The sequence below is a fragment of the Monopterus albus genome, unplaced genomic scaffold (assembly GCF_001952655.1).
Source record: "Monopterus albus unplaced genomic scaffold, M_albus_1.0 scaffold209.1, whole genome shotgun sequence".
NCBI classification, from domain to species: domain Eukaryota; kingdom Metazoa; phylum Chordata; class Actinopteri; order Synbranchiformes; family Synbranchidae; genus Monopterus; species Monopterus albus.
Window position 1 is genome coordinate 217,741 of NW_018128089.1, and position 13,288 is coordinate 231,028.

At 40.5% G+C, this 13,288-nt stretch overlaps 1 protein-coding gene across 2 annotated transcripts; it reads right to left on the minus strand.

The window, feature by feature from the left end:
* Positions 1-1,320: 1,320 nt before the first annotated feature.
* Positions 1,321-10,312, minus strand: sptlc1 (serine palmitoyltransferase, long chain base subunit 1). Of its 2 annotated transcripts, none has more exons than XM_020618834.1 (14): positions 10,145-10,312; positions 8,483-8,590; positions 8,309-8,394; positions 7,510-7,603; positions 7,308-7,380; positions 6,074-6,206; positions 5,748-5,877; positions 5,459-5,548; positions 5,078-5,185; positions 3,124-3,219; positions 2,671-2,767; positions 2,425-2,479; positions 1,864-1,981; positions 1,321-1,428 (listed from the first exon to the last, which is right to left on the minus strand). In XM_020618834.1, the coding sequence occupies exons 1-14, from the start codon at positions 10,196-10,198 to the stop codon at positions 1,351-1,353; spliced, it is 1,320 nt and encodes a 439-aa protein (XP_020474490.1). In that variant the 5' UTR covers positions 10,199-10,312; the 3' UTR covers positions 1,321-1,350. The 2 variants fall into 2 exon arrangements, with proteins under 2 accessions (XP_020474490.1, XP_020474489.1); XM_020618833.1 differs by lacking the exon at positions 10,145-10,312 and adding an exon at positions 9,966-10,105.
* Between the last annotated feature and the right edge of the window lie 2,976 nt (positions 10,313-13,288).

Consider the following 13,288-nt stretch of genomic DNA (forward strand, 5'->3'; position numbering starts at 1 on the left):
GTGTCTGGAGAGAGGGAAGTCTGGGCATCTTTGCTTAGACTGCTGCCCCCGCGACCCGGTTCCGGATAAGCAGAGGAAAATGGATGGATGGATGGCAAACAGGTCAGTGGACGATGCCGCATGACATCCTGCAACACCTCGACTTCCCAGGGACCCAAGCACGGGCCCTCTTTGTGGACTTCAGGTCAGCGTTCAACACCATCATCCTGGACATCCTCCACTCTAAACTGACCCAGCTCACTGTGCCTGCCCCCACCGGTCAGTGGATCTCCAGCTTTCTGACAGACATGCAATCTAGGATAAGTTTGGTTTGGTGAACCATCCCTTAGTTATAAGCCTAGGCTGAGGGTCATCCTATGATGCAGAACTCATCTCCTCTCCTTCCACTTCCACTACATTTTTTGTCTCTCTCCTTCTCTCTGCCCTCTCCTCTCCTGCTCCCCTAGCCTGAACATTTTACCTCCTCTCTTTGAGCTCTTTCTTCCATCCCTAATCCATGTTCCCTCTGTATAATGGTTTTACCGATTAATATGGGCTTGCTATTTTTCAGTACAGGTATAATCCGAGGTTTTTTTTAGTGGTTGCTCTAAATGATGTCCTTCACAATTTTCCAGTTTCCTGTGCATCACTCAACAGAGGACAGCGGTGTGTTGAGTGTCAGAACGCCTGTCTGTCAGCAGCTTCTGATGAAGGACAGCAGCTGGACAAATGGGTCTTCACGAGGCTGGCTGACAGCAGAAATGTACTGCACAAAAGAAGTTTTTATGAAAGGTTATCTTGAAAAAAAATCAGTGTTTTTATGGATGCATTAATTCACTGATTGTATTAATTTTTCCCAACTCGCTACAGAGGGCAAGGAAAGGTGCAACCAAAAAGCTGAGTTACATTTGAAGAGACCCTTAACTCTTTGTAATAGAAAATAACCGAGGATTTGTGTGATTTAAACAGCTGTCTGTAGAGAGTACTCTTCACTAAATGCACCCGAGGAAAGAGACCTGAAGCAAAAACAAACAAAATCCACCAGGTCCAGGGGTGAAGCAGCTCATGCTTGTGTTGGAGACACATCTGATAGAACAGAGTGCTATCTGCTGAGTGACAAACGGGTCTAAAACACACTCAGGGTGAACTGATCTTAACTGCATCTATGAATATGACTCGCTGTGCTGTTTTATGGACTTACTGGATGAGTTGCTCATGTGTTTGGTTAAATGATTGGTTGGACTGATTTTATTTTGCCATGGCAGAAAAGATTTTGGCACTGCAGGCTGCCACGGAGAAATGTTTCCCATGGAAACACTGCCATTACACATTCTGATACACTGAATCAACTGTACAACAAGGTGGAGCCTCTTACCTGGGTGGGGGGAGGAAGCGCTCATCTTTTTCCAGGTAACGAGCAAGGGTCAGAGCCACGCGTCTCTCCAGACACTGACACAGAAAAGATGAAAACTACTATGAGGCCTAAATAACCATCAGTGCTATGTAACATTAAATTATATTTCATGGTTTGATCTGTAGTTGTAGGAGAACTTATGTACAGCGCATGTATGTTCAAAAACAAAGGAAATAATGCTGAGCATAAAATGGTAAAGATTAAAAAATACAAAACACTAATGATTCTCCTGTTTGTGTCTTCAATTGTAACTTTAATGGCATTAATATGTGACAAAGCTAAAATTGTTAAGAGGACTCAAAAATTAGCAAAGGACTTTCATCTTGATATTGTACCATACTGTAGCCTCGTCTGGACTCTAACACCTCCTCAAAATAACAAAATAAAAGTCTGGGACTAGGAAAACACTTAAAATATCATCCGGTGCGTGGGTTTAATGTACCGTAATCAGCAAAACAAAGAGGACTTACATGGTCTACAATGGTGCGAAGCAGCTGCATGTCAGCGTCTCTGGAGCCTAAACTTCTCTCCAGCTGCAAGTGAAGAGCTGGGGCAAACGGTACTCCTACTAACTTCAGACCTGGTGTACTGTCATACATGAATAATCAAGAAAATATAAAATTCATTACATAATATAACATGGACATACCAGGGAAAGCAAGATGAAAACTTAAATGATGTGAAATGAAGATCATTTGAGTGTTAAATGCTATGTATCCTTGTTTGTGGTCACGCCATCTGCCGGCCTGGATACGGCGTGGACAGTCATGTTTCCTCTGATACACCTCTGGTTCAGTGGCTTGCCCAAGGACACTTCAACATGTGGACTGCAGGCACCGAGATTCAAACCTTCAACCTTCTGGTTGGGAGATGACTGCTCTACCCACCACACCACTGTCACCACCCTGCACTGCTGACTACTGTTTAATATCTTCACTAAACATCTTATGTACTGGAGTTTTATTTTTACATTTCTGTTCTGCTTTCTTCAACCCAGTGACTGTGTATAAAAAAAGTACAGATAAGCTTACCCTTCCAAAGCCTTGTAAACATGTTTGCACTTTTCCCTTAGGACAGTGAAAATATCTGAAAAACATGAAGTTTGAGAGATGTGTGGGAACAGATCTGAACACAGAGAGGCATCTTTCTAAAATATATTTCTGATCAGTGGGAATTAGAAATGGAAAGCCCCCTTTCAATAGCAGCTTATCTCTACAGCCAAATAAATGTACCAAAAATTGAACGGTGCATAAGGGTGAAAGCAGTAGAGTCTATACCTGGATCTTCCTCCATGATACTGAGGGCCTCGATAGCAGCAGCAGCCAACATGGGAGGCAGGGAAGCAGAGAAACAGTAGCCCTGACCCGACAGACGCTACAGAACACACAAAAAAAAGATACTTACATCTTAAGTCCTTTCATACACAGCCTTATCAAAAGTCATAGCATACCGGTCCCAGTGAGAAGACAACATACTAGAATTTGGTACATGTGGCTCCAAAACGGATATAGAACAATTACTTTAAGTTTTGTCTGTAAGTTTTTATTCAGCATCAGTGGATATCAGTTTCTGCTTTCTGTCACAGATACTGTTTTTGGTGTGGAAGGGAGGGCTTTGAGGGGCGGGGCTAATGAGAGTGTGATTTGCATACTATGGAGAGATCCATGAGGTGAGAATAATCGATATTTACAGTCACTTATTCAAAACGTATCAGAATGTTTTGTACTTACCTGGTGGTCGATGACAAAGGAGCGTCCGCAGCAGAAGCCTCCGATGGAGGCTACAGCGTTCTCCATGTTAGCACTGATTAGGTCAATGTCCTCTATCTGCATGGAGCAGAAACGGCAACTAATACCACATTCTATATAAATGTAGAATGCTAAATTTAATCGGATTACAAGCAGAATTACAGTACAGCACAGAAATAACAATAAAACAAGACGAAAAAGGAGCACAAGAATACATTTTGTAAAAAGCTATCCAATAAAAATGAGTTTTAAGAAATAATTTCCAGTCTGCTCAGGTAACAAAGTGACTGGCTGGGACAACTACACCCCAGCCTAAGGCTGTGCTGTGGTTCACAAGGGATTAACATACAATATAATTACAGGCCTGACCACACAAAATAAGAAAAATCCTAAAATCAGTTCTAAAATCTTACAGGGAGCCAGTGCAAAGATGCAAGAATGGGGGAGATGCGATCAGAGTTCCGAAAGTTTAAAAGCAGCATTTTTCTTATATAAAGCGCAATCAACATCATTGTGGCTGAGGACAGAATAAACAGAATTACAATAGTCCATGTAAGAGGAATTAAAGGCTTGGATTACTTTCTTAAGATCTGCAGCTGCAAAAAATTACTTTTAGATAGTGTCCTCAGCTTAAAGAAGCATGATTGTACCACTCTGAATACTTACTCAATGTTTGGTTTCAGTCAAATGTAATTCCTAGATTATGAGCGCACTCCTAAGGAGCTGTCAGAGAAGACGGACCAAATAAAAGCGTTTCAAATTTTAGATTCATTTAGTTAAAGTTCTGTTCCACCCAGGTTTTGAGGTTAGAAAGACAACTGAGTTGGGCTATATTTGCAGTATCACCAGGTTTACAAGGAGCATACTGTAGATGGTTGACAAATTAAAGGAAAGGCCAGCATAAAGTGTCTTAGTAGGTGTTGGGCCATCACATGTCACCAGAACAGTTTCAATGCACCTTGGCATTTATTCGACCATTCTCTACAGGGCAGATGGGATGTCTGTATATATCATTAGTGTACAAAACAGTTTATAAAAATGTGGCCAAGTGGAAACATGTAAATGAAAAATAAAAGAGGGTCCTTAATTTGACCCCTGGGGGGCACCACAAAAACAGTCCTCCCCGTTTAAACAGAATGACTATCACAATGCTAGAAGAAAACAATTTTCTAAAATGCTACTGTTGTTCACAAAAGAAATTTACATTTTTTTCCTAAAGTATAAATATAAAATAGAAAACGAAAGCTTTGAAACAAGCCTAAAATTATTTGAAAACAATGGACCGATTGCGATCTTTTCAGCAAAAGCTGAGCAACTGAATGCTTACAATGAGGCAGGCCCGTACTGGTGAGAACAGCCGATAATGGAAAGAATATTGTGGTGTGTAAAACAGATTTTTAAAACAATGTGGACAGGAAATCTAGAGAGCATTTCATGGAAATGACTGTATTGTCAAGGTTGACAAATAGAAATGAACAAAGGAAGGGGCTCAGAAGAGATCTACTGTAGATTTCAGATGATGGGGAGAAATTTGTAGCTTATTTCTTTATTTTAGCGATCAAGTCAAGATTTTGCTGTGGTGACGTCAGGGAAAGTAGATGGGAAGAGACTCATCAATGAGTCAGTTGAGAGATAAAATCCTATGATTACAGGAGGCAATCAGATGGAAAATATGTTCCAATTTTGTTTTACACTATATTGATAGGTTCTTATAAGACTGTTGAGGGTACAAAAGAAGTTCTCTTTTTCCACAATCTTTCTGCTTATTTCACATGAGACACATTGACGTACAGTTCACACTATTATACACAAACTGTTTTCAGATTTGAGAGACTAATTGTGCATTATCTCAATGCCAGAACATTTTAAATCAGATGCTTGCCCTTTAACAGTGCAAATGACCAATATTTCTTTATTTAAAGCTCAGTGTACTCACATTGATGCCAAAGTGTTCGGTGACTCCTCTGCCATGTTCTCCCAACACACCAAAAGACATGCTCTCCTCCAAAAAGATCCGCACCTTGTACTTGTACTTCAGCTTCACCTGGAGGTTACACAAACAAAAGACAGGCAACAGTAGAGAGAGACCTAGAAATATAACAGCCCTGCAGTCATCAAGCCATATTACACACATCTTTCATGATTATGAGTAATGCAGTGGCAGTTCAGGCATTAAGACCCTGGGATCTATGTGGGGTACATGTTTTGTCTTGAATGTTCACTCCAGAAAGGCTCTCAGTTTTAAGCCTGGCCAGTTTATGAATTAGGTTTACTTGGGGGTATTTTTGCAGTATTTGAGGCCCACTAGTTTTCTTACCAGTTTAGGGAGAGGACAAATGTCTGCCGTGTTGATGTACAACCCCTCCACTACAATGAACTTACGAGTCACTCGAGCTTTCCGAGGATTCTTTAAAAGAAACAGTTACTATGTGAGAAGAATGACAATAATACATATGGCATTTATTGTTTAATCAATAACCAGAGTAAAAACTAGATGTCCAAAAAAGCTATTTGCATTTCAAACACTCTGAGCTTCAATTACAAGCATGAAGGTACAGGACACCCACCCCATTTCTCAAACTAAACAACCCTGTACCTGTACTAACCTTGTGGTCCTCCAGTTCCTGCTCTTTGAGGAGCCTCTCCAGATCCTCCATGTCATTGTGTTTGAAGTATTTGATGAGGCTGCGGGATGCTTGAAGGCCTTTCTGGATGGAGAAGCAGGCTGCTTCATCCCTGAACACACAAGCGAAAAACAGCGAAAAACTAAAAATCCCATCCATCCATTTTTTCTATGCTGAACCTGTGAGAAACTAAGTTGACTGATGTATAGAGTGTTTTCTTTTTTTTTTTTTTTTTTTTTTTTTTTAAAACATGACTCCTGAATACTGGTTTTATATTGCTCTATACACATTATCAGAGGCGTATTTACACAAAGATGATGTCCCCCCTCTTAGAGTAGGCAGGGATTGCACTAGCAATCGTTGCAAAGCCATACGAATAGATGATAGCCTCTTCCGTTTTCATGAATTTGGCCAGATGGGTTTCCAGCTCCAGGTGAACATCTGGGGGAGGAAAACAAGAAAGTAGATCATTTGCATTTAATATGATAGAACTTATTCAGGGTGGCAGAGAATATACTGGCTCCTTCCAAGGCAAAATTAAACCAGCGTTTGAGGATATAGTCAGTCAGAACACTGCACAGTCTGTGCGCTGCTGTCATTCTCTATCCTGTTATAATTTCCTCAAACACTGACGTTTGACATCCACAGGGGTGCATATCGTGACTGCGTTTGCACTTTATGACGGCTTGATCCCAACAAAAGCAGCAAGCAGAGATAAAGTGGTTGCTACGTCTTTAGGCTGTGCGCTCCAGCTTCTGACAGTCCAGCACTGCTCACACCATTGTTTATGCTGATTTGGCAGGTCAGTGCAATTTTGGTGCACATCTTGGACTGAAACTGCATTTGTGTCAAAACCAACTCAGGCCACACTTATGCCAGATGCAGAGGTGCACACACAGGCCTCTACAACCACAAACATCCTGCGTCTCCCCAGGGTATTGCACGTAGCCACACATCAGCGCTGTTTTGTACATGGCTGATTAAACGTGTCAACACAACAGTTTTTGCTGCTTTGCAAAAATGTACCACCACATGGACAGTTCTGAATCATAATCTTCAGAAGTTTCCACTGGAAGAGGATCAAACTTCCAGTTAGATAGTAGCCCAACAGTTTGTTAGCCCTCTCTTTACTAACATGATGGCTTTTATAATCAATCAGTTATTAGGGTAAACAGCGATCTTTCATCTCATTTAAATACTGGCAGTGTGTTACACGGTGTTGACTCTTCCTCAGCTCTGAATAAAATCAGTAGCCCACTGTCCATCGTTATTACACTGTGACTCTGTGGATATTAGAACAACTGTCATTTTGTCAATTCACCCTTTTGTCTGAACAACCTGTGTGACATGCAGCATCCTCATTTACACAGCCGGGGCCGGATAGGGATCAGTCACAGATCACGCAAGTTCTGTTGTGGTCCAGCCAGCAGTTTAAGGTGGCTGCATCTGTACACATAACTGCCTGTTTTCTACAGTTTACTGAATTACCTAGTTGGTAGAAAGTTAATAGAAAACAAAGCAGAGAAGAATATTTTTACTCACCAAAAGTTCCGTAGAAGCCTCTGGGACCACAAGTTCCCACGCCATATTTTTTCAGTGATGCCAAAGCCTTTTGCTGTAATGAGGAGGAAAAGGGAACATTTGAGGTTCCAGTCAAACTGTGATTAATTTTCCTCACTTGAATCAAGAAAAAAAAAAATCTAACGACAACAATGAATGATGGCTTCAAATATTACACACTGACCTTAACCCGCTCATTGTCGAGGAGACCCAGGAAGTTAAATGATGCAAAGTTAATGCACTCTTTTCCATTAATTATAATTTTGTGGCTGGGAGGTCTGTAAATGAAAACATTGTGTTTAGATGTTTACAGTCAAACAGTTTAGAAAGTTCAAGTTACAAAACATTCAGTTATTTTGCTGCATGCAATTTACTGGCCTTTTTTCTTACTTTCCAGAGTGTACTTTGACCAAAAAAAAACAACAAACAAACAAAAAAACTCATGTATTGTTGTGATATGGCATGCAGGAATGGTTAATAGTGGTGACAGATAATAAAAGCAAGGAGTCAGAATGGAATAAGATGATTTTTAATAGCTGGCAAGAAGCTATGCAAGAGCGAGAGAACAAAACAAATTAGGTTCTTTTGAGGTCAGTATCAGTTTTCTTATAGATTCCTTAACATTTGTTATTTCAAGATTTGCAATCTAGATATGTAGTGAGCAGGACATTTTATAGTGTAAAAATTAAGTGCTCTCTGGTGGCAAACTAAGTAATGGAAAGACTGTAAATGAATCACACTGACCATTACTTCTATTAGACACCTGTGAGAAAACTTTGACGGACCCTTGTGAACACTTAGAGTCTGCCTATACTAAAAGCAGTAAGTAAGTTGCTCTACTTTTTCATTTTTATTCTCATTACTTTACAACAAATTGAGAGCCTCTGTACTGGAGTCAAATTCCTGTATGTTCAAACATACTTGGCAATTCAAGACGATTTTGTTTCTGATTCTAAAGCAGAAATTTCTCCTGTGGTTTTTACCCTGTGACAACATCATAGCTGAGGGAAGGATGGTCTTTGGAAACAAGAGGCTCTGGCTGCCACTCCTCAATCAGGTCCTCCTTTTCCTGTAATGTGGAACAACATAACAGCTGTTTGGTGACATTTACGCACATACGCTGTTGTTTATGTGCCATTGCACTGTTTCCAGTTTACCTTTTCTGTCAGTTTAGAAGTCTCATGAAGTTTGTAGGTCTTAGAGAAGACTAGTCTGATGATCCACAGAATGAGGATCCCCTCCAAAATCAAGTGATAAGCAGGAGCCTGAGGAAGATGAGAACATGGAGAACATTTTGGTGTTAAGACTGCTGAATGGGTGTGGATTCAAGAGTGTCTGTTTAATCCTGTCAATTTTGTAATTACACCAGAGCAATGATTCCACTAAAACATTCAGGACGCATGCCTATGAATAAAATCCAATCTTTTAATTGCTGACCAAGTCAGTGTTTCTTACTATAATGGACACTTACTTTACAAGCACAACGTCAGCCCACACAGTGTGCCTATTACAGATAGATTCTTATGAAATGTGAATCTATCTTTATCAAAACCTGGATGGTATTTGGTCTATCTTATATTTGGTAACTAGGCAGGGGAATACTTAAAATTTGAGGAATTTGTTGGGCCCAGTTGTACCAGAAAGGTTAATGATGATAATAATAATAATCTCCCTTTCTTCATTTGATAGAAGGATCATTGTCAGTTTATTCCAGTTCCTGTATTACAAAATATCACAATTTCTAAGTACAAACTCATTGATATAAGATGTAATAATACAATCATTAGAGATGCTCTTACTGTGGAATATTTTCCTGGCCCCATTAGAAGAAAGTACCTCTTCCATGAATACTCCAAAACTGATATTGTTAAAATTATACCCAAATATTTAAGCTTTCCCATTCCACCAAAGCCAAAAAAGCCCTGACTTGGTAAAAACGTAAAGCCTGTTTACTGATGTCATCATTTGTACGTGACATTTTTTAAGATAATTCTAAAATGAAGGCAAATAACATACAACTATAATTTCTGGACTACTGTGGATGTGACAACTGTTTCTTATGACAAAGGAGGATTTTAAAAACAGTCATTTTAATATTTCTTTATAGCTATTAACTATAATTTTAAGCAGCCGAAATAATCATCACGCTCATTGTTTCCTTCAAAAAGACGCTAAACCACTCACAAATACTATAGTAAAGCAGAGCGCGTCAGACTGTGTACTTGTTAAGTAGCTCCTGACCGCTGGTGGCGCTGTTCTCGACCTCCGGCTTCTACGACAGAGCGACGTTATTTCCCGTGGCCATCTTAACTTTTCGGCAAAGCCAACTCTATGCTTCAAAAAAGTGACAATTTATATTTTTACTGGACCGGACGGTTTTTAAATTCCGCATCGTTAGCATAGTTAACGAGGAATCATGAAATACCCCCAGATTTTGGGTGAGTGTTAAAAAACGACGGTACGGAGTTACAACATTCGACAAGTTTGAGTTTCGAACGCTCACGGGGGCTTAGGTCCGTGATCCTCATATATGTTTGAGAGTCACAAAGCTGGTGCTACGGATTGCCAGAGTCAGCCCACATCTCTGTTGGCCTCTTGACTGGTTTTACACCGACAGTAACACCGCAGGAATCAGCTTACTGGCGATTGGCTACAAGAGACTGCTAACTCCATGCTCCGCTCATCTTCCCGTTCCACGGACACTTCCTGACTGTAGTATACAACCATGAACCTTGGACATCAACGTGTAGCTAGAGGAACTGTTACATACACTCTAACTGTAATTATCAGAAAAATTACTCTGAGAGAAAAAAACTTGCCTCATAAAACGCTTGCACCATTTCCACCAACACCCATTGCTGTCCCGACGCCATGTTTCTTTTTATTAACGTACGTCACCAGCGATGCTGCTTTTAGGTTCCACGAGAAAAATAGTAAATCCGATCGTCCGTGCACAAAATACAACCCACCTGAGCAACTTGATACTCCTGTCTTTGTTGCTAAAATGTGTGAAACGTTACAGCAAATGTAATTAAAAGCGAGAATGCAGTGTATGGGGATCCTGTCATTAATTGTAATTATAAGAGTAAAAAATTAAAATACATTCAACATCCAGTTATTTGTATTATTTTTTACTCATGCTTTGAATGTTTCAACAGGACACATGGTAAGGTTGTACATGCAAAACCTTCCTGCAGTGAAAGAGAAGTGCTTGCTACCTCACTGTTCATCACTGAGGTGTACTATGAAACCAAAGCGGAAGTATTAAAACCTGCAGTTTCTCGAATGAGCATTTGAGGCTGCGTTCAAAAGGGACCACAGATTCCAGTGTTAAAATGCCCAACTTTACAGGGGAAATGAACATGTTTACAGCCTGATACAAAAACTGTTTTGGTATCTATTAGTGATGGGAATAGCGGCTCTTTGAATTCTTATAGAGCTGTTCAAAATAATAGCTCTTTGTTCCTTTCCCCCACTTTTTTGTGGTGTCTAAGGCCTGTGACGGTTGGCCATGGGCCTCTTTCGGGCTGTCAGTGGGCGTCTGTTTTTCGGTTGATTTGGCAAGTTCCCTTGTATGGAGGACCTGTACACCTCACGGCCAAAAGGACGGCAGAGAGGATTTCTGCAGATCCCTCAATTCCTGGACACAATATTTTACTGTATGTTGAATTGCTGTAGTTTTAACTTTTGGTAAAAATCACCCCCAACAGCAGTCTTGTTAAATAATTAAGTGTAACAGTACAGAAAGATAACGTATTGTAAATAATATTTGGATTCATTGTTCTTATGATGACCCTGCGATGGACTGGCTTCTCTTGTTGCCTTATTCTCCACCAATTACAATTTATTAATATTACCCAGTGAAGTGCCAGACCAAACTACAGAACAGTAATTTAACTGAGACAGAACCAAAGCCTTAGTTACAGTTGGTACGGAAAGTATTCAGACCCCCTTAAATTTTTCACTCTTTGTTATATTGCAGCCATATGCTAAAATCATTTAAGTTCATTTTTTTCCTCATTAATGTACACACAGCACCCCATATTAACAGAAAAACACAGAATTTTTGACATTTTTGCAGATTTATTAAAAAAGAAAAACTGAAATATCACATGGTCATAAGTATTCAGACCCTTTGCTGTGACACTCATATATTTAACTTAGGCGCTGTCCATTTCTTCTGATCATCCCTGAGATGGTTCTACACCTTCATTTGAGTCCAACTGTGTTTGATTATACTGATTGGACGTGATTAGGAAAGCCACACACCTGTCTACATAAGACCCTACAGCTCACAGTGCATGTCAGAGCAAATGAGAATCATGAGGTCAAAGGAACTGCCTGAAGAGCTCAGACAGAATTGTGGCAAGGCACAGATCTGGCCAAGGTTACAAAAAAATTTCTGCTGCACTTAAGGTTCCAAAGAGCACAGTGGCCTCCATAATCCTTAAATGGAAGACGTTTGGGACGACCAGAACCCTTCCTAGAACTGGCCGTCCGGCCAAACTGAGCTTTCGGGGGAGAAGAGCCTTGGTGAGAGAGGTACAGAAGAACCCAAAGATGACTGTGACTGAGCTCCAGAGATGCAGTCGGGAGATGGGAGAAAGTTGTAAAAAGTCAACCATCACTGCAGCCCTCCACCAGTCGGGGCTTTATGGCAGAGTGGCCCGACGAAAGCCTCTCCTCAGTGCAAGAAACACCTGAAGGACTCCAAGATGGGGAGAAATAAGATTCTCTGGTCTGATGAGACAAAGATAGAACTTTTTGGCCTTAATTCTAAGCGGTATGTGTGGAGAAAACCAGGCACTGCTCATCACCTGTCCAATACAGTCCCAACAGTGAAGCATGGTGGTGGCAGCATCATGCTATGGGGGTGTTTTTCAGCTGCAGGGACAGGACGACTGGTTGCAATCGAGGGAAGGATGAATGCGGCCAAGTACAGGGATATCCTGGATGAAAACCTTCTCCAGAGTGCTCAGGACCTCAGACTGGACCAAAGGTTCACCTTCCAACAAGACAATGACCCTAAGCACACAGCTAAAATAACGAAGGAGTGGCCTCACAACAACTCCGTGACTGTTCTTGAATGGCCCAGCCAGAGCCCTGACTTAAACCCAATTGAGCATCTCTGGAGAGACCTGAAAATGGCTGTCCACCAACGTTTACCATCCAACCTGACAGAACTGGAGAGGATCTGCAAGGAGGAATGGCAGAGGATCCCCAAATGCAGGTGTGAAAAACTTGTTGCATCATTCCCAAAAAGACTCATGGCTGTATTAGCTCAAAAGGGTGCTTCTACTAAATACTGAGCAAAGGGTCTGAATACTTATGACCATGTGATATTTCAGTTTTTCTTTTTTAATAAATCTGCAAAAATGTCAAATTCTGTGTTTTTCTGTCAATATGGGGTGCTGTGTGTACATTAATGAGGAAAAAAATGAACTTAAATGATTTTAGCATATGGCTGCAATATAACAAAGAGTGAAAAATTTAAGGGGGTCTGAATACTTTCCGTACCCACTGTACTTGTTTTATTGTTTGTATTAAGTGTTTGTATACAGTATGTTAAGTATAAACACATTTATTTGTATGTAATCTTCTTTCTTATTTTTAAACCTCTATCTATATGGTCACTGTTTCAGTTGAATTTACACAGAGCTCCCATGTTCTTTCATCACAATGTGATAAAATATGATGGAAACTGAGCATTGTTCTGCAGTGTTTTGTGAATAAAGGAATTTAAAAAAGAATCAATCTGTCCTATCACGGACTTGTAACGTCTTCCTCAGAATGTATTATCACTAGAATATTTTCGTTTGCCTAGTCATAAACGCAGGCTATCCGACAGCCTATGTAGGCTGACTGCGCCATCCGTTTTCATCCAAATAAAACAAGAAGGACGAAGTAGCCGTGATGGGCGGGGAGGCTAGAGACGCAAAGAAGCTTTCAAGAATGGGGAAAGT

Bases quoted from the DNA above. Each gene is read 5' to 3' on its own strand.
- sptlc1 (XM_020618833.1), bottom strand. From the start codon at position 10,052: ATGGTTGTATACTACAGTCAGGAAGTGTCCGTGGAACGGGAAGATGAG. The intron at 6,207-7,307 runs GTGAGTAAAAAT...TTCCTCCCCCAG, and splicing joins AGGCTTCTACGGAACTTTTG to ATGTTCACCTGGAGCTGGAA. The intron at 1,429-1,863 runs GTAAGTCCTCTT...TTTCTGTGTCAG, and splicing joins TTCGCACCATTGTAGACCAT to TGTCTGGAGAGACGCGTGGC.